Below are 19605 nucleotides of genomic sequence, written 5' to 3'. Positions count from 1 at the left end.
TTAAATAGAAAATTTCAAGGACTAAAACTTGTGTTTTTTTTTTCCATGTACCATGTTATATTTATGTGTATAAATTAGGGACAAAAACATACTTAACCCTAAATAGATTAATAAAAAATATAACAAAATCAACTAATTTATCTTAAATATGATTGGTCCACCTAGACCATGGGTTATTTAACCCAAATTTTACCTTGGGTCATTTAGACAACCCCAACATAATTATATGTATGTTAATGAATAGTGTGAGATTGTATTGGACTTTTTAAGACTTGAAAGCATACATTTAAAATGATAACTCGTAGTAAGGTATTTAAATAAACACTTATATTATACTCTAAGTTAAACTCAAATAAACTATTATAAATGAAGTAAGCCCTATATTTTGCCTAAGACTAAATAAAGGGCAATAGACAGAGCATACAGCATGCTGAGCTGAGGATTGGGCATGAGGCATGCATGAGCGATATAATTAGGCATGAAATTAAGCATGCACATTCCAGTCATGATATATACCTCTCATACAATACAATGCAATCGACGGTCTGATTTTGAGGTCAGGCAGGTGGGCCAGGCAGGTCACTTGGCTCCATTTGATATGTTTTAGTATCAATTTGCTCGATCGTGTGTGGGGTCATCCTCACGTTACATGTATATTTTCACTCTGCATTGCAACAACATTCTATAGCATAGCAATATGTTCTCCATGCTTCTTTCTCTCTTTCACTGCATATAATGTTATGTATGAGAAAAAAATAAATAAACAAATTAAATGGTGTAATTGTACACTACATAGTACCTACATATATATCTTGTGTATGGAATAGCATGTGGATAATGTTTCATCCACACCTCTCTTTTGAGGTGGAGAGATGAAATAGTAAGAGAGATATGAAGAAAAGAAAAAGTAAAAGAGAAAATATGAGATGTGATAGATAATAAGATGAGAGAGATAAAAATAAAAAGATGTGGAAATGAAGTGTTTAAAAAATGAGGTGTGTATATATCATTACTCGTAGCAAATTAATAATCAGCCCACGATACGTAACGCTCACCGCATCTCATGATCTCTTCCAGATACGTTGTGAGAAGCGCAACATGCTTGGTTACGTGGCTTTTCGTAGCCCAACACCACTATTATCGTTATCTCCCCCCCCCCCGCCCCCCCCCCTAAACAGTCATTTTCATTTGTCCTTTTCTCAACGTTGAGAAAGACAAAAAGATAACATGATATAGTTACTCCATTAATAATAACCCTTAATTCAGAATTGAGACATATATCGCCGCAACTTCTTTTATTTTTGGCCTCAAGAGATCAATATGGAAGTCAAGATTAACATTTATATCCCAGATGAGATGGGCTAGCTAGCTCTTTCCAGGAAATAGCCGAGAACATGGGTGGGGCGCTTTTGGACAAAATTTCCAAAACAAAAATTCCCAAATCCCAACCACACGAGATCCATATATCACAAATATTTTTCTGCAGTATTTGAAGATTATTCAAATTTTTTGTATTAATTATTAGAAAGTATTTACATTACGATATTTGTAAATTAAAGAAGAGTTTAATGGATATGCACTGACAGTGTAAAATAGTTTTACACAGACATCCAATTGAATTCCGCCAAATAAAAAAATATCTTATTCTTTTAATTAAAATTAAAGTCAAATGTAATTATCTCTCATATATGGCATGCTTTGATTGGATGACTGTGTAAAACTATTTTACACTGTCAGTGCATATCCATTAAACTCATTAAAGAATGCAAAAATATTTAATTAAGGAATACCATCTCCGGTGAAGAAGATAAATTAAAGAACTGCAGAGAAGATATTGGTTTAGGGCAAGGTTTTAAATATCGCTCCGTTACATGAATACCGGCCGCGAAATAACGGTTTCGATGGCTACCGATACCGAAACAGGACGATTTCACAGTGGGAAGCGAAATCATAGATAACGTCCGCAACAGAACGGTATTGCGGCCGCAACGGACGCAACGCAACGACGTTTTCCCCGCATCATCAGAGACCGGTACAGCTGCAAACTCCATTTTCATTGCTAGAGAGGTGGTGCAGCTGCAAATCAAACACCATTTTTCTGCTTTCGTGGTCTTCACAGCACTCAATCTTCACATTTTCAGACTTCAAATTGCAATAGTTGGATCGAATTCGATCATGTTTCTCGCTCCTGTGTTTGTGCTTTTTGTTGGTGGTATTGCAAATCTGGGTGTGGTTTAGTTTGGGTCGGTGAAATAGTGGCTAAGGAGAGAGAAGAAGCAGAAAACTAAGAGATAAGAAAGTGACACTTAAAAGTTAATATGAGCCAAATGGAGATGTGAAGGATAAGATAAAAAGGGTCTCAATTCATATATAAAAAGGGCCTGCATAATTCATTGGTTAAATTTATTGTATTAGTTTCATTTTTTCCCTTTAAATATCTTATATTAATAAGAAAATTAAGTCATGAGAGTTTTAGTATAAGTTGAGAATAATTGTGAACCATTCACACCGCAACATCCGCAACACACATCGCAGCAACCGCAATACCCGCAACCGTGAAAACCGAAACGCGACCGTGTCTGCGACCGATATTTAAAACCTTGGTTTAGGGCTTAGGGAGTTGGTGAGGTCAAGCCGTTTATAAAGGGTAGTAAATGGCATGCACAAGCTATTTGTGGCTGAAATGAAAGGAAGCATTTATAATCACAATGTAGCCCGCCTTTGTTTCTGTATTGGTCCTTCTCTGCAAAGGCAAACCCAGTTTGTTTGTTTGTTCCTATGTAATTTGCTTTAATATAATTTTACATTTTTTTTATTCATTTCTAGAGTATTCCAGAATCCAGACCTCTCTATATCCTTTTCTTAAATCTCTTGTTTATTCATCAATAATATTCATGTAATTATTTTTTTTGTTATAATATTACATTCACATACTGAAACTAGCAAGTTCACATGTGAATGTTCTATTGGCTAGCTAGTGATGATAAAAGCGGTACGACTTTTTGAATTAGACAAATGGAGAAAACGTACTAGACTAATGATCTCCTACTTATCATCACACAAATTAAATTCTCACGAGTTACTCAATGGAGAAAATGTTAACTAATTTTATATTTTTTAGATACTAAATGTATTTCAGTTTTCATTTAATTTAATTTTCTATATAGCATTAGGATGATTTATAAGAAGATAATATCATTATTCTTTAAATTAAATAAATTCCTTAATATAGGTACGTACTCTTACGACGTGGGACATTCTTTCTGGTTAATTAATTTAAAAGCCAAGCCAGTTGTGTCCAGATTATCCGTACACTTAAGTACAGCATGTTACCTGACAACCTATGCATGCTCCGCTTCCTGTTCTTTATTTAATCTAAATAAAAACTTTTTTGGATTTACTTCTAATTGAATTTAAAATTAATTCTTCATCAAAATCCTGCATTATTATTTTTTTTCCCCAAGGTATCCTCACAGCCGACAGTCATGAGATTAATCCTTTGAAGCTCTGAGATCACGTTAAGTGGGTAGGCCTCTCCCAACAAATGTTTCTCCATACACACCGTCCAGGAATCGAACCCTAAACTAGATGGTTAAGGAGTCCAACTATCTACCAGTTGTGCTACACCTTATTGGTAAATCCTGCATTATTACTAAGTGCACGTTTGGATACATGTTCAATAAATATGGAAATTAAAGTGGATAAAAGTAAGAGCATCTTCAATGCTAGTTCTTATTTCTTAGTTCTTAGCACTCTTCATATGGGCCCGTATTGCCACATGTGTTTAAGCAACTCTCAAACAATTTTGCTCCAACCATGAGTTTTTAGTTTTTTAGTTTTTAGTTCTTACCATTATTCATTTGGTCCCACCAACCACATTATTTATACTTTTTATTTTCATAAAGTAATAAAACAAAACTCATAAAGTAATAAAGTAATTTGTATGAGAGAGAAATAATTAATATTTTAAGCTAAGAACTCAAAAAGCAAAACTCCTTAGAGCATCTCCAATGGTATGATCTTATTTTGGGACTTAACTCACTTTTTGTGGGCCCAGACTACCACATAGGATTTAAGACACTCTTAAAGTCTCCATGCACATTTTGCTCCAGTGATTGAGATCTTATTTTACTTTTAGTTGGACCCACACTACCCAATATATTTATATTATTTATATCCACGTAATATTAAATTAAATTAAATTATAAATTCAATACAATTTAATCATTATACAAATTAAATTATATAAAAAATATATAATATAATTAAAATTCAATATGATTAGAAAATAGAACGAAATACAAATTATTGAAAAATAAATGACAATAAATTTAAAATAAAATACATAATATTAATATTGCATCAAACTTAATTCCCATCATTTCCATCATTCTCATTATCGACCGGCCCAGCCGGTCAAAAGAAGGCCCAACGGTCTGGATCGTTACCGGCTGAGCCGGTCCAAGGCAATACATATAATTTGAAAACCGGCCAAGCCCTTCTCACACACACAAACCCTAATTTTCCTTTCTCTCCTCCTTCACCCTTTGATGCTCTCTCCTCCCTCACACAAACCTAATTTCCAAACGGCCTCCTCCTCCGCCGCCGCCGCCGCCCTAGCTACTCCTCCCCCACCGCCCCTTAGTTTTCTTCCTTTCTCTCTTCCTCTTTCCACCGCGACCTCACCTCATCTCCACCGACACGACCTCACCTCATCTCCTCTCCTCCACCAACCTACATCCACCTTCGATCTCCGATGAGGAAGCCACAGTGAGGACACGGTCGGTCAAGCCAGCCACAGTGAGGAGAAGTCTCAGTGAGGGTTTTTTATTTTTAGGAAATTTAGGGTTTTTTTCTTTCAATTTTCCCAATTTTTTGTAATCTGATCTTTGATCTTTGTAATATTATGTTTGTAATCTGTATATTATTATCATTCTTTATCAATGAAATTGGTTCAGATTCAGTTTCAGTTTCTTTCCCTCTATTTTTCACTTTGGATCTGGTACTGAAGGAGAGAAAAAAAATAATATTTTAATTAAGATCCCAGATTTGAGAGTACCTGAGCTAAGACACGGATCTTAGCAAAAACCAAGATCCCATGCCATGTAAGATACCCCCAATGGTGAGATTTAATAAGATCCAGATCTTATTTTAAGGTCTCAAAATAAGGACTCCATTGGAGATGCTCTTGTATAAGAACTGAGTTCTTATTTTTAAGAACTAAGAAGTCCATGTCAGCACCTCTAATGGTAAAGTTCTTAGTTCTTAACTTCAAAATAAGAACTAAAAACCTTGCATTGAAAATGCTCTAACTTCTCTTAATTTTATGTGGTTGTCCATCTTAATTTAATTTTAACTTTATCGTTGTTTTCTAACGTATATCTAACACATAGACTAAAATTATTTGGATTAGTTCTCTATTTTCATAGTTAATTCTCCATTTTTAGAGCTGATTCTAAAAATTAATCGTAAAAGAAAATTTAAAGAAAGATGTTTCATTTACATGCACTTGGAGTATGAATATAGGAAGTGAAAGAGAAGAATGAGTGTTTAATAATATTATATTAATATTATGTTTAATATGATAAGAAAATAAGAGGACGTAGAAAAATTGAGATGAAATGAAATGAAAGAGAAAAATGAGTGTAAATCAGTAATGAATTAATGATACATTTACCACTCATTTTTTATACACCTTATTTTCACTTATTTTTATTTCTATCTCTCTTATCTTATCATCTATCAATCTTATATTATTTGGAGTACTTTTTTTTCTTATCTCTCTCCTCATTCTACCTCAACTCAAAAAGAGTTGTGAAAACAACATTATTAATTATTTAACTCTAAATATATAAAAATTACGGGATCTAAATATACCTTGGATTGTGTGCCAAACTTGTTTATGTCGGGGCACAAATCTGAAGCTTAATTTGACTATTTGACTTGATCTAATTGCATATGATTTCTTCCCCAAGCAGAAAGAAAGATAGAGACAAAAAATGGCAATAACCAACAACTAATTCCCAGCTTTCGTGAACAGAACTAACTACAATCTCAGGGCATATACTACGGAACCTTTGTGATGAAAATCTCAAACCCTTTATACAATTTTCACCCCACCAAATGCTAGTGGGGACAAAAGTTAGTCACATAATCATAGAAAAAAAAAACCCCAAACAGGGGTTCGAAACAAAACCAAAGAAAAAAAATGGACAAAAAAGAGTAGATCCTGGAACAAGGAGAACTAGAATGGGTGGCTGCGATGAAGAGATCGAGATGTTAAAAAAAGAGAAGCAAGCAGCTTCATCTTGGTGGTCACCTGGGATCTTCATCAAGCAGCTGAGCCAATTCCAAACAAGTAGTCCTTAGTTTGATTTGATTCATCATCTGAGCATTGATGAAGTGAGGGAGCGGAAAACAACTTCTTCACAAGGAATAGTGAGACCCATATCGTGATCGAAGCCGAATTCTTCTTCAGCTTGTCGGAGAAGGGATTGGAACTGCGGATGAGACAATAAGGAGATTGGGACAATGTATCTGCTTCTTTTCTGCCCAACGTAAACAGCAAAATGGCCTTTTGGGACATCAAGAGGGAGACCATAGTCGTCGACATAGCCACCGTTTTTCTTGCCTAAGCTTGAACACCTCTTCAGGATTTGCTTCAGATGAAGCTTATTGCTTGATTTCCTTTGAATTGCCATTTTTAATAGTTAGAGAAGTTAAGAGAGGATGTGTGATCTCAAAAGCAAGTGAAGGATGGATAAGAAAACAGAGTAGAGAAAAACTAACAAGTAGCTAGAGGTAGTGGTGGTGGTGAGAAGTGATGGTTGGTATTTATTGATGATGATGAATGAAGGCAGCGAGAGAGAAAGAGTGAGGGTTCATATGGAGTGTAGGGGCAATATTAAGGATGAGAGGCCACGGGTGTTTTGGGGCTTGTGTGTTTGTGGGAACCAAGCCCACTGGCATCACGGTTGAATGTTGGTCCTCCCAATAGCAAAACAACACTCACCCAATTTTTATTTGATTAATTTCTCTATTACACCCATAATTAATTGGAAAATGTTTTGTACTTGTAGTAAAACCCACAATAAACACAAGAATATGTGAAGAATTAATCTTATAATTTAGCTAGGTTAATTAGTTCACCCTCCGCTTCAACTTTATGTCCGAGGAATGTGAAACTTTTTAATATAAATGAGTGTCTCGCATATATAAGATGTCTTTAAAATTTGGAAAATTCTGTGGTACCCATAATTTTATTTTGGTGTAATACCCACTTTATGTTATTTAATAGATTATTACTATGTTTTTCAACGTAAATTTTACATTTTCAAATTTTATTTTACTTTTCAATTAACTTCATTCAATAAAATTTATCTTTTAATGAAAAATAAATGAGTAGTGAAGACGAACGAAGGTGGTGACGATGCGCGTCAATTGACCATATTTGACGGAAGAACAAAATTTAACAAAACACAACAAATAAATTTTACGTCTCTAACAATGGAATACTACATTACTATAATATAATAAAATCAAACTTTCAACGGATATATAAGTTTTTACTACTCATTTAACTCATTTTGGGTACCATGCCTTGAATTGACTCAAGGTACCTCAGCAAGCACATTAAAATTTTGGTAGTTATGATTCATTCATTCCATTCATAATTACATGACATCTAATTGTTGTGATCATTTAGCATGTTGTTAGATATTCCTCTTTTTCTTTTTGTATATGACATGTATTATAATCTGTTCGGAAAATTGTAACTATCTTTCTCAACAAATTTCTCACTTGAGGTTCAAACTTATGTTATCATTCTTACATTGATTTAGCTTACTTAATACTAAATTAACACATTAGGTATTTCTCATATATAATACATCTCCATGAATATTTGGAATATATTATTTCTTTAATTGATTGACCTCATTGGTCATTGCCTGTTGGAGACATGGAGTGGACTATAGCGCCTGTTTGATTGCATTCTAATTTTTTGCATTTAAAAACTTTATTTAATAACCTGTTTTTTACAATTAATTTTTTAAATCAAAGAAGAAAAAAATAGTTTGAATGGAATGTTTTCTAACATCAAAAAAATTACAATTTGAAAATCAAAAGCATAAACATAAAACATCTCTAAATTGTTCTGCTATTTTAGTTTTAAAAACTGTAAAATGAGAACTTAACACAACACAGGTCGTGACAAACAAGTTTTAAAGTTTTTTAATTTTTAGAATCACAAATTTGAAAACTATAATCAAATTAAACAACCCTTTAGTTTCCTATTTTATTTATTTAATTTCTCACACTAACTAATCATACATGTGTGCATTGATCTAACTTCACCAACATGTCCAAGAGGGTTATGATTCTATTTAGTTTATTAAGCATATAAATTAAAATATTGTGTTTATTTTTTGGTGCTTGTTGTGGTACCTTAAGCCAGACTAAGGTGTGGTATCCAAAATGAGTCGGTTCAATAATAAAAACTCATGTACCGGTTAAAATTTTGATTGTGTTCTATCGTAGTAATGCAGCGTTCCATTCTTAGGGACGTGGGATTTGAAAGTTGTGTTTTATGAGCTTTGTGCATCCATCAACCATGGTCATTTTACGCACATCTCCGTCACCATTATTCGTTTCCATCACTCATACATTTTTCATCAAAAAATGAATTTTATGAGATAAAGTTAATTGATAAGTAAAGTAAAATTTAAAGATGTAGTTCTTACCTTGAATAACATGATAATAATCTATAAAATTACTTAATGGGGTATCATACCCAAAAAAATTTGAGAGTACACAGAATTTACCTTATTTTTATGGCTTAAATATGTTGGAGGTCCCTCTAAAATAGGGGTCCTTTGGTTAAGGCCCCTTCAAATTTTTTTGGGTGGTATAAGCCCATAATGTGAAAATAATATATAGTGATAAGCCTCTGTCGTGAGGTTCCGTTATATTTCTGATGATTCTGCGAACGATTATATTTTGTGAAAATTATTCAATTAAAGAGGGTGCCACGTAAGTAAATGAGGGTTGAAAAAAAAAAAAACCCAAAGTAAAAAGCCCAAGTACGTTTGGGGATTTTACTTGGGTTTTTTGCTTTGGGTTTTTATTTTTTTAACCCTAATTTACTTACGTGGCACCCTCTTTAATTGAATAATTTTCACAAAATATAATCCACATCAACGCCGTTTTCAGAATCATCAAAAATTAAACAAAACCTCACGGCAAGGGCTTATCACTATATATTATTTTCAGATTAGGGGCTTATTCCACCCAAAAAAATTTGTAGGGGCCTTAACCAAATGACTCATATTTTAGCAGGACCTCCAACATATTTAAGCCTATTTTTATCTTCATAAATATTTAAAATAATTCACTTATTTAATGCATATGAAAAGATACTATAATTTGAAGGAAATTTGATGGAGTTTACAAAATTGAGAGAATCCATATTCTTTTGAAGACTTTACATTAACTTCAGTTTAAATTTGAATAGGTTCCGAGTCATTAATTACTCGCCGTTGCCCTGGCTAATGGCTCTTCCTCCCCACCTGAATTTACGGGCCTACAAAGAAACAAGTACTGATCAGTACAACCTGGTGAGGATGGTTTTGGCTTTTCTGATTGTTTGTGTTTGTGATGCGTACTATCAACTGATGAATGACACGTGAAATTTAATTTAAAAGTTAAAACAGACACTGTATATATACACTCAGTATCAGTACAACTTTGCATGCAGAAACCCATGTGTTCTTAATTACTCCTCCTTTACCTTCAGCTTCAGCTACAACCATGCATCACTACTTCATGCATGCATCTTCAAATGTTTGCCAACACCCCCACCTGCAAATTATTATTGAAACAAATAGACAACAGCCTCATATACTTGGTCTTTTGCTTCCCCATTCCATCTTGTTTTTATCTACAAAAAATAATCCATCCATGCATGTCCCACTTTCATATATCACTATTCAAGTTCATATATATCTATGATGCACACTTTAGTCACATTAATTATTTATGCTTCAACAATTCCACAAATAATTGAATGAGTATTTGACTATTCTAAGCTTCTAGCTATATGTCTTCAATTTCCTAGTAAATGTACGCGCATGTCTATCTCCATGGTCTCAATCTGATAATTATTTTAATGCGGATTTATATATTGATTAGGAGCAAAGCATGACACAAGCAAGCAATTAGGTTTTGAATATGTGTCTGGAGCTGGAATGTGATTGGTTTTGCTGGCTGGTTCTTAGAAGTATCACTCACATTAATTGTTGGAGCAGAAAACAACAATGGGGATAGGCTCAAAGTATAACAAATTTGTCAATAATAGTTGCTCCTAGCTTTGTCAAATTCTCAACATACATGTCACTACCTCACTGTTTCCTACTACAAATAAGTGTCTAAAGTGCAGGGTTTTCCCATGTGGTCCTGCTGCCTAAACTACCACCTTTATATACAAAAAAAACTATAATCACAAAGAAATTAAATAGCACTAATTAAATATTAATGTTCTCATCCACTTCAATATTTGAGTCAGAAGCCTAATTAACCACGGCCTAATTTAAAGATGGGAAATTGCTCTACACATAACGATTAATTAAGAGAAAGGTTGCTAGCATCTAACGAGCTCGGGTAATTTGCAAGGCCCCATTCCTGCCTTGGGAATGGAGTAAAGCCTTGACCTTCCCTCCCTTCCCTTTCTTTTTCATCTCGATCTAGGTAAAGCTTCATTACTCGTTCGCTTGAGAGGTTTTGTTCATGGAGGGACTATAATAGCCCCGCAGGGAAAACCACCGGAGGGAAAAGGAAGCGAGTGAGTGACCCACAGTTGTGGGGCAGGAATGATAGGGGGTGGGGGTGCCTTAACGAAGACGAGACCTATATATAATTTAATCATATCTCTAATCAAGTGAGACACTTATTACAGTACCTTCATAAATTCAAAATCACATCTAATATAAGTATTATGAATGTATTGTTTCCATTTGTCTAGTTAGTACTCCCTCCGTTCCTTATTATAAGTCACATTTTTTGAAAAATATTTATTCCTAAATATAAGTCATTTCCTAATATCTAGGAAGCATTAAATAATTTTTTCCAAATTCACCCTCATATTTAATATGAAATAGATGATAAACTTTTTGAATATTAACTTGGAGAGAGAAAATCATAGGAAAGTAAATAAGGGTAGTCTAGAAAAGCTAATCATTTCCTTTACAAATTTATTATTACTAACTACTTTTCTTAATCTAAGAGAATTAGTTTTTTATGACTTATAAATAGGAACAGAGGGAGTATATAGTTGTGTGTTCATGTAATGTTTCCCTATTATGCATGGGATCGGAAACTAAAGTGGATGTATGTCAACTTATTATTCCTTTCAATATAATTATCCAACTGTGAGAGGTATTAATACTCAACTTAAGGGATCATATTATTTTCTCCTAATTTATTAACTATTTGAGTTGATGGTGACTTTACCTTCATTTGGCACATGAAAGCCATGTTACCCTTGCCCCCATACTCTGACCTCCTCGATCGAGATATATAACATAGTGAGAGCTAATTAAAGTGCCTTGTGATGTCGTTCCCACCATTTTTGAAATAACGCTGGCATTTGTTCATCTATGATGTCGACCTTAATTTAGCTATAATTAAACTAGGTTTCTGTTAATGGAAAGATTAAAGAACCTCAGTTGTCATCGATAGTGATTAGTGAAGAGTTTATTGTATACTTGAGAGTTACTAATGGGCAAATGTAAACTTAAAAAAATGATTGTATATTTGTCCCTTGTACCAAACAGAAGAACCCTTCCACAAGAGGGTCAAGTGCATAAACATTGATTAGAGAGTTGAGAATGTGAGTGAAATGGAAGGAGATAAGGTACTTTCTTTTTCGGTCAATGTTGATAAATTAAGGGCCCATTACTAAGCCAGTGAGGAATATAATGGGGCCTAATTCTACTTTGCAGTGTTGCAAGTTCTGACTTAAATGGCCCATCAACCAAAAACTTTAAAAAGGTATCAGCTGGGTCAGAGGCCCCTCAGGCCCTCCCATCCGTTGGTCAAGTACAATGATTGTTTGTCTGACAGCAGTGAACGAAATATTAATTTGACAACCAACTGATGATACTCAAATTAAGAAGACCAATTGTCCAAAAAAATAAATTAAGAAGACCAGGTTTTCAAGGTAATTAGGAGAGAGATATGATATTAAGTGAAATCATCATATTAGGGCGTGGGCAAGTGGTTAATGTCTGTTTGATTCATGAGAGAAAAAGTGAGAAGAGTAGAGAAATGAGGAGAGAATATGAGTAGAAAGAGAAGTGAGAAAAATAATATAATATTTTATACTCCCTCCATTCCGGTGCGAAATGAATTTATTCATGTGTCTCTTTGCCTAGAAGTTTTACTAGACGTTTGCCTTCTAATTGCACTTACCATCACTCAAGAAATTTTATTTGATTGAATATAAAAAGTGTTATAAATCTTTTTTGTATGTTAAATTTTTTTAGAGTTGTGTAATTTATCCATGAGATTATGAGCCATTGAGTTTATTTATATGAATTAATTAAGTACAATATTATAAAACTATTAATTTACTTTAATATTAATGGTTCGATGGGCGTCCCGTATTTGGCTCCTGCAGAGGCGGATGTGGGTTCTCGACTTCCGGGGAAGATGCTGACGGGTTCGCGATTTCAGGGAAGGCAAGTTAAGGGGGTTGATTCAAGGTCTTTTTCTTGGAGAGATGTTTTGGTCAGGAAGTCAGCAATACCTCGTATGATATCTTCGTCGTTTGATTCTTCGCCGATTGAGGAGAGGTTGGTTGAGGTCAAACATTGTCTTTGTGATTTGGAGCCAAGAGTTCCAATGGAGGCTCTCTTCCCGAAGTTATCTTTTTGGGACCGTAGGGATATTATGCAGGTGAACGTAGGTTATTCTAAAGACGCCGGCTTGGCAGAGGTGGAGCCCGTTTAACTTGTTTGCGGTGGTGGAGAGAAGCTCACATGACTTGGGGTTTCCCTGCACCATCTTTGGGTTTTGAGAGTAGCCATTCATTTCAGTTTGGTTCGACCTCTGGTGCTGCGGAAGCGTCTGATCTTGAGGGATGTTTGACTACCCTACCCTCTTCAAATGAGGCAACTATCATGGAGAAGAGTCATGGTGTGCTAGAGGTTGCTCCGAGTCGTAATGGGGTTTCTACTAGGCCTCGTGGACGTCCTAAAAAGCTAAAGAAAGGGTGGCCCTCTCAGTCTGTGGCGGTGGTTCCCCCCCGATGGTGCTGGACTTGTGCCTTTGCCAGAGGGGGGGTATGGGTTGTTTGACGGTCCTATCTCTGTACAGGTTCTAGAGCCTGGGCCCTCTAATGCGGGCTCCACTGGGGAGTATTTCACTAGATCAAAAAAGGCATGGCTTCTTGGGAAAGATTTAGGAATTGAGTGCCCAGGTAGCGATCTCGAAGCTATTCGTGAGTTGGAGGGAGAACTTAGGATAATGTTTTCTTCTTAGTATATGAGTGGGATGAGTTTGCTTGCTTATTTATTGGCTTTGAGAGCTTTTTTTGTGCACATTTTTATAGGTTATTATTGGGTCAGGGCCTGTGTTGGGTATTGTTTTGGTGGACTTTTATTTTTCTCCTATATAAAGGTTTTGGGCTCCTCTTTTTAGTTGGGTTGCCTCCCCTTTGTGTCCCTTGTTTGAGACTCGAAGATTTTCATGATGAATGAAATCATTTAACTTTAAAAAAAAAAAATTGGTTCGATGTGGTTATTCCACCCCACGGGTTACAAAACACTAATATATGCCACAAAATTGAAACTCACGACTTCTTTTTTTAGTACATTATAAAAATAAATTGTACTAGGAATTGAACCCTTGACATCCTCCACTTAACCTATATTTCTCATAACTCTTACAACTGAAGCTATTATTAGTTATGAAACTCACGACTTCATAACATCGAATGCTTAAAACATAAATATTTTAATTAAAAATAAAAAGAATTTGACAGGAAACATGAATCATACTGCTATTCTTGAGTTTCTTCGTTGCCTCGATCTTTTATAACAAAGAGCAATATCCCGGATTAAATTAGAGAAGTCCTAATATTTCACGTATTTGCATATTCATACCACTTTATAAATATTCAAGATCCTTATACCTATCATTCTTTTAACATGACAAAATCCATTCCTACATAGTGAAGATTAAAACTTCAAGTGATTTTGGTTGGTTCAATGTGTCATACTGTCATATATGAGTACAGAGGTTTTGATCCTTTTTTTTTGTTACAACAGAGGTTTTGATCCTTGTTATACTTAATGATTAATAGCAAGAAAAAAAAGTTACAGTACTATTCTTCTTTTTTTTAGTTACATTGCAGTACTATTAATTCTTCAATACTAAATGCATTTTGAAAATCGTAATAGAATTAAATACATGTTTGGAAACTCGTTCGAAAACTATGGTGAAGCTATAATCATAATTGACAAAAGCAAAAGCTAATAAAATTTACTTATGTCCGTCATGATTTTAATTTCACCGCAATAAGCAGTTTCTAATTACTAGAATTGATTATAAGGAAATAAAGGCCAATCGAAACATACTATAAATCCACTCTAACATCTAAACAAATGCCTCACAATGTTTAACCCCACTCTATTTGAGCATTCCCTTCTAGTTGTAACTTGAGATGATAGGTGTCTTTAGAATTTAAAGTATATAGCCCCATCAGCAAGATTTGTAGGCAGCATTACTTCAAAGCATTTTCCAATCTATTCAACTTGTCACCTGAACCCAACTGCATCCAACATCTTTTCTTAACCCTCTTTCTTTGATCACAACCCTCAAGTGTCCAATCTCATCCCACATACCAAACCTGGCATAAAGGTTTGATAGCAAAATGCAGATCCCAGCATTATGGGGATCTAACTCAAGAGCCCTCTGACCAGCCAATTTACCCAGCTCTATATTCCCACAATCCACACAAGCATTGAGTAGAGCCCCCCACATTGAGATTGTACAATTTCCCATTCCTTTATAGAGTGTCTGATTCAGCAATTCCCATGCCTTCTGCAATTCACCAGCTCTACAAAGCAAATCAACTAGGCAGCTATAATGCTCTGGACCAGGATTCAACTTAAATTCATTAGACATAGATTCAAAATACTTAACACCAGCATGTACTTGGCCAGTGTGACCACAAGCTGAGATTACTGTCAGAAATGCTATTCCATCTGGTCTTATTCCTTCCTCCAACATTTCCTTAAACAAATCAATCACTTCCTTGTACTTTCCATTTCTACCATACACACCAAGCATTGAAGTCCATAACACAACATCTCTGCTTCTTTCATTTCTGCTCTCTACTCCATCCAGCTTGAAGACTTGCTGAGCCTTCTTCACCAGGCCACACTTGCCATACATTTCAATTAGCGAGCTCTGCAGAAACACATCACTCTCTATATCATGCGTCGTGCGGAGCACATAACTATGCAGTTGCCGACCCAATTCAACAGCAGATAAACCAGTGCATGCGCGTAAAGCTGCCGATAATGTAAACTGATCATACTTCAATCTCAACACTGGCATCTTCCTAACAAGTTCAAGCCCCTGAGCCCATAGCCCAGCCTCGCCATAGCCCGATAAAAGCGCATTAGCACAAACAGTATTCTTCTCAGGAATTTCATCAAACACAAGGGCTGCATCTTTTACACTTGACAGTTTCGAGTACAAATCAACGAGAGCACTACCCACAAACACACTAGAAGACCAGCCCAATTTCCCCACGTGGGCATGTATCTGTTTCCCAAAGTTAACATCATTGACTCTGGATGAAGCAGTTAAGGTGCTGCATAAAGCGTATGTATCCAAGGGAACATTGTTGGTGTGCATGAAGGAGAAGGCGGTGAGAGCAAGGAAGGGGAAACCTTTGCGACAAAAATTAGATATGATGACATTGAAGTGTAATGGGTTGGTGGAGTTCATGCATTTGAAGAAATTGTGCAGTGTTTGAAGGTGGTTCTTAGGAAGGCATGTGGCGTATGCAGCAATGAGATTGGTGTGTAAATCATGCAAGAAAAAGAGTGTGCCTGTTCTGAGTAGATTGCCATGGAGTTTCTTTATGGCTGAGAGGTTTTTAGTTACATGACATTGGTGCAAGAATTGAATAATTGAGTTGGACATGTGAAAATGGAACCAAGCAGAGAGGTGCTACTGCTAGGTGTTAGTGTTAATGTTACTGAGATTCATGTCACATATTTTATCTCCATGTGTGTACTCATTATGCTGAACAATTGAGCTTCATGGTTAATAAATTTAATTTTGTTGGGATATTTCAGTATTTTACTATCACAAATATAAGCCCTAAATTGAAGTTTTAAATTTTTAGAATTAGATCATTTTTATTATACTCTTTTGAGTCTTTTCCTTTTAAGACCTGCGTAACTTCTCTTAAAAAAATCATAACAATTAGTTAAATTTTGAGCATGTTAAAAGTTCAAACAGAAAACTTGACTAGATATATTCCTTAACACAACAATCTTACCTTATTGGTTCCAACATAATTCTACAACTTAGCTTCCTTAGGGCTGTCAAGGTTACTTTCAGTTCCGGATTAGTATGTAAATAATCATCTGCAGTGAAACACAGGCTTCAAGTTCACATTGAAAGAACCAAAACTAGAGAGAAAAGCTAGAAACAATATAGAGTATAGTCTTGTATTAATGTGATTTTTCTTTGTACATTTATACAGAGGCCTTATAATCTGAAAATTCCAGTTGATTTACTGTGAATCTTTTGTATGGGTTAAACATTTTTCAACTCCATGTTGGAAGGCTAAAACCTAAAAACAAAGCTTAAACTTTGTATTTGTATTAACTTTTGACTGCATATATCATATCATAGTCTGTGTAGGCCAGAGGCGACTTCAACAAAAATGTCTTCTGTGCAGGGAATTATGAGGCCACCCATTGGATGACTGAAGCCAAATTCTTCCTCCGCTGCACTTAGCAGTTCTTGAAATGAGGGCTGATTCAACAATGACACTGGTATGACAAATCTCTTCTTTTCACTCTCTCCTACATACACAGCAAAGTACCCTTTAGGCACATCCAGTGATGTAGCAGCTGCTTGATTTGCAAAAAGGCTAGATCCGCGGAGAATGCGTTTAGCACTCAAAGCACTAGACAGACGAATAGCCATTACAATAAAATTGGTTAGAATTGGAAGAGGTTCTAGTTTTTCACAAATGAGATGAGTGAAGAAAATATAGGATATGTTGTGTATTTATAGCTGAAAGGTTGAGGAAGAATCATTGGTAGAATTAGGCATGAATTATTAGTGTGAGACATGAATTATTCAAGAACACATGGTGTGCAGTCTGGCCAGTCCAGCATAGCGGCAAAAACGTGTTGATGACTTACACTGCTTATTAAATGTAGAGGCTGACCATTTCTCAAGGAACACCTGTAGATGGCTTATGAAATTAATACTAGAAGTATGAATAATTATACATACACACCTCTTTTTAAGGTGTAAGAGGTGGAATGAGGAGAGAGATAGGAAGAAAGAAAAAAGTAAGAAAGAGAAAGTATGAGATGTGATAGATGATAAGAGGAGAGAGATAGAAACAAAAAGAGGTGGAAATGAAGTGTTTTAAAAATGAAGTGTGTATATATCATTACTCATTGTGAGGCACTTGAGGAAGAGGAAGATATCTTTCAAGCTCTATTTTGGTCGGTGATACTTGATAGTACTCAACACGCGTCTACTATTTCTTGACAAGTTAATGCATGTTTGGAAATCTTTCTACAATTGACTTAGCGGTCAAATTTATTTATGGGGAGAAACGCTTGAGTAACTTCTTGGTGTTAAAGTTGATTCTGATGATGAAGGATAAGTTGATCCAATCATCCAAACATGCTATAAATGGCCGACAGAGACTAAATTTGATTATGATTCCATTTGGGTATAGTATCCACCACTCTTTTGTTTGATGGAAATATATCTGGTTAGATTCATATTTCCTCTTAAATATCATCTGATATTTGTTGTGCAAAGCGTGTACTCGTTTGTACTAGTCCACTAGTCCAATCTAAATGCAGGTCCACTGATTGGAATTCCATGATAAATTATTTCCTAGTCACTATCATAACCACACTAAACTCAAATTGAGTTCACACTGCTTTTAGTTTTAGATTCATAGTACATGACTGATCTATATGAAGTGAATCCCTTTTTTCCAATTTATCTCAATACTTTTTTCTGACTGAACTCTAGGATGCTACTACTAGTTTTGGTCAGATCTCAGATCACAAATATTCTTCTAGACCATATGTAAGAGTGAGATAATTGGGTGCCTTTCTCATTAATCTGATAAAGTATATATACAAAACTAAGTCAAAACATTCCTAATATATCTAGCATAATTACAGGATTGAATGTAGTCTAATTACAAAGACTAAATAAGAATAATACATATTCATATTCTATCACACCCCCGCAGTCGAAGCGGGAGGTTCACTGACGCTGAGACTGATCCGAAAATCATCAAAAAGAACGCGAGGGAGACCTTTGGTGAAGATATCCGCAATCTGGTGACGAGAAGGAACATGAAGGATGCGCGCCTGACCACGAGCGACCTTCTCGCGAACAAAGTGAATGTCCATCTCAATGTGTTTAGTGCGCTGATGCTGGACAGGATTACCGGATAGGTAGATAACACTAACATTATCACAGTAGACCAAAGTAGCCTGAGAAAGAGGAAAGTGAAGCTCCAAAAGCAGGTTGCGTAGCCAACATGATTCAAAAACCACATTAGCAACGCCTCGGTACTCAGCCTCAGCACTGGACCGGGAAAGTGTGGGTTGTCTCTTGGACGACCAGGAAATGAGGTTGTCGCCGAGAAACACACAGTAACCAGAAGTAGACCGACGAGTGTCGGGACATCCACCCTAATCTACATCAGTGTATGAAATAAGCTTCTCAATAGGAGAAGGATAAAGATGCAAACCAAACTGTAACGTGCCCTGAACATAACGTAGGATGCGCTTCAGTGCAAGCATATGCTCCGTGCGGGGGGCATGCATATGAAGACACACCTGCTGAACAGCATAAGAGATGTCAGGACGGGTGAATGTGAGATACTGCAAAGCCCCAGCAAGACTCCGATATAAAGAAGGATCATCACAAGGAGTACCAGCAGAAGTACTGAGTTTCTGCTTGGTGTCAACTGGAGTAGCAGAAGGATTGCACGATGTCATACCGGCTCGAGCAATAATATCACGTGCATATGTACTCTGACTGAGAAAAAGTCCACCTGCATGTCTGGTGACGGCAATGCCCAGAAAATAGCTCAACGGTCCCAGATCCTTCATAGCAAACTCAGAGGCAAGAAGGGCCATGATAGATTTGCGAAGGTCATGAGAGGAGCCGATGAGGATGATGTCATCAACATAAAGCAGGAGGTAAGCCATGTCAGAGTCTCGCCTGTATATGAAAAGCTAGCTCAAGAGTTAAGGAGGCCTAACTCAACCCAAAAGCTAGCTTAAGAGTTAAGGTTTGCACAACCATATATAA

At 35.8% G+C, this 19605-nt stretch overlaps 3 protein-coding genes across 3 annotated transcripts; all 3 read right to left on the bottom strand.

The window, feature by feature from the left end:
• Window positions 1-6000: 6000 nt before the first annotated feature.
• On the bottom strand, window positions 6001-6957 carry LOC130732416 (auxin-responsive protein SAUR50). The gene has a single exon (XM_057584468.1). It carries the CDS (start codon window positions 6699-6701, stop codon window positions 6384-6386), a length of 318 nt encoding a protein of 105 aa, XP_057440451.1. The 5' UTR covers window positions 6702-6957; the 3' UTR covers window positions 6001-6383.
• Window positions 6958-14537: 7580 nt separating this feature from the next.
• On the bottom strand, window positions 14538-16713 carry LOC130729093 (pentatricopeptide repeat-containing protein At3g12770-like). The gene has a single exon (XM_057580724.1). The coding sequence runs from the start codon at window positions 16210-16212 to the stop codon at window positions 14806-14808; it is 1407 nt and encodes a 468-aa protein (XP_057436707.1). The 5' UTR covers window positions 16213-16713; the 3' UTR covers window positions 14538-14805.
• A 7-nt stretch (window positions 16714-16720) lies between these two features.
• On the bottom strand, window positions 16721-17394 carry LOC130729095 (auxin-responsive protein SAUR23-like). Its single transcript, XM_057580726.1, has one exon. It carries the CDS (start codon window positions 17227-17229, stop codon window positions 16927-16929), a length of 303 nt encoding a protein of 100 aa, XP_057436709.1. The 5' UTR covers window positions 17230-17394; the 3' UTR covers window positions 16721-16926.
• Window positions 17395-19605: the final 2211 nt, after the last annotated feature.

This window comes from Lotus japonicus, chromosome 1, assembly GCF_012489685.1.
Source record: "Lotus japonicus ecotype B-129 chromosome 1, LjGifu_v1.2".
In the NCBI taxonomy this organism is placed as follows: Eukaryota; Viridiplantae; Streptophyta; class Magnoliopsida; order Fabales; family Fabaceae; genus Lotus; species Lotus japonicus.
This window is presented reverse-complemented; position numbering and strand designations above follow the sequence as displayed.

Bases quoted from the DNA above. Each gene is read 5' to 3' on its own strand.
- LOC130732416 (XM_057584468.1), bottom strand. From the start codon at position 6,701: ATGGCAATTCAAAGGAAATCAAGCAATAAGCTTCATCTGAAGCAAATC.
- LOC130729093 (XM_057580724.1), bottom strand. From the start codon at position 16,212: ATGTCCAACTCAATTATTCAATTCTTGCACCAATGTCATGTAACTAAA.
- LOC130729095 (XM_057580726.1), bottom strand. From the start codon at position 17,229: ATGGCTATTCGTCTGTCTAGTGCTTTGAGTGCTAAACGCATTCTCCGC.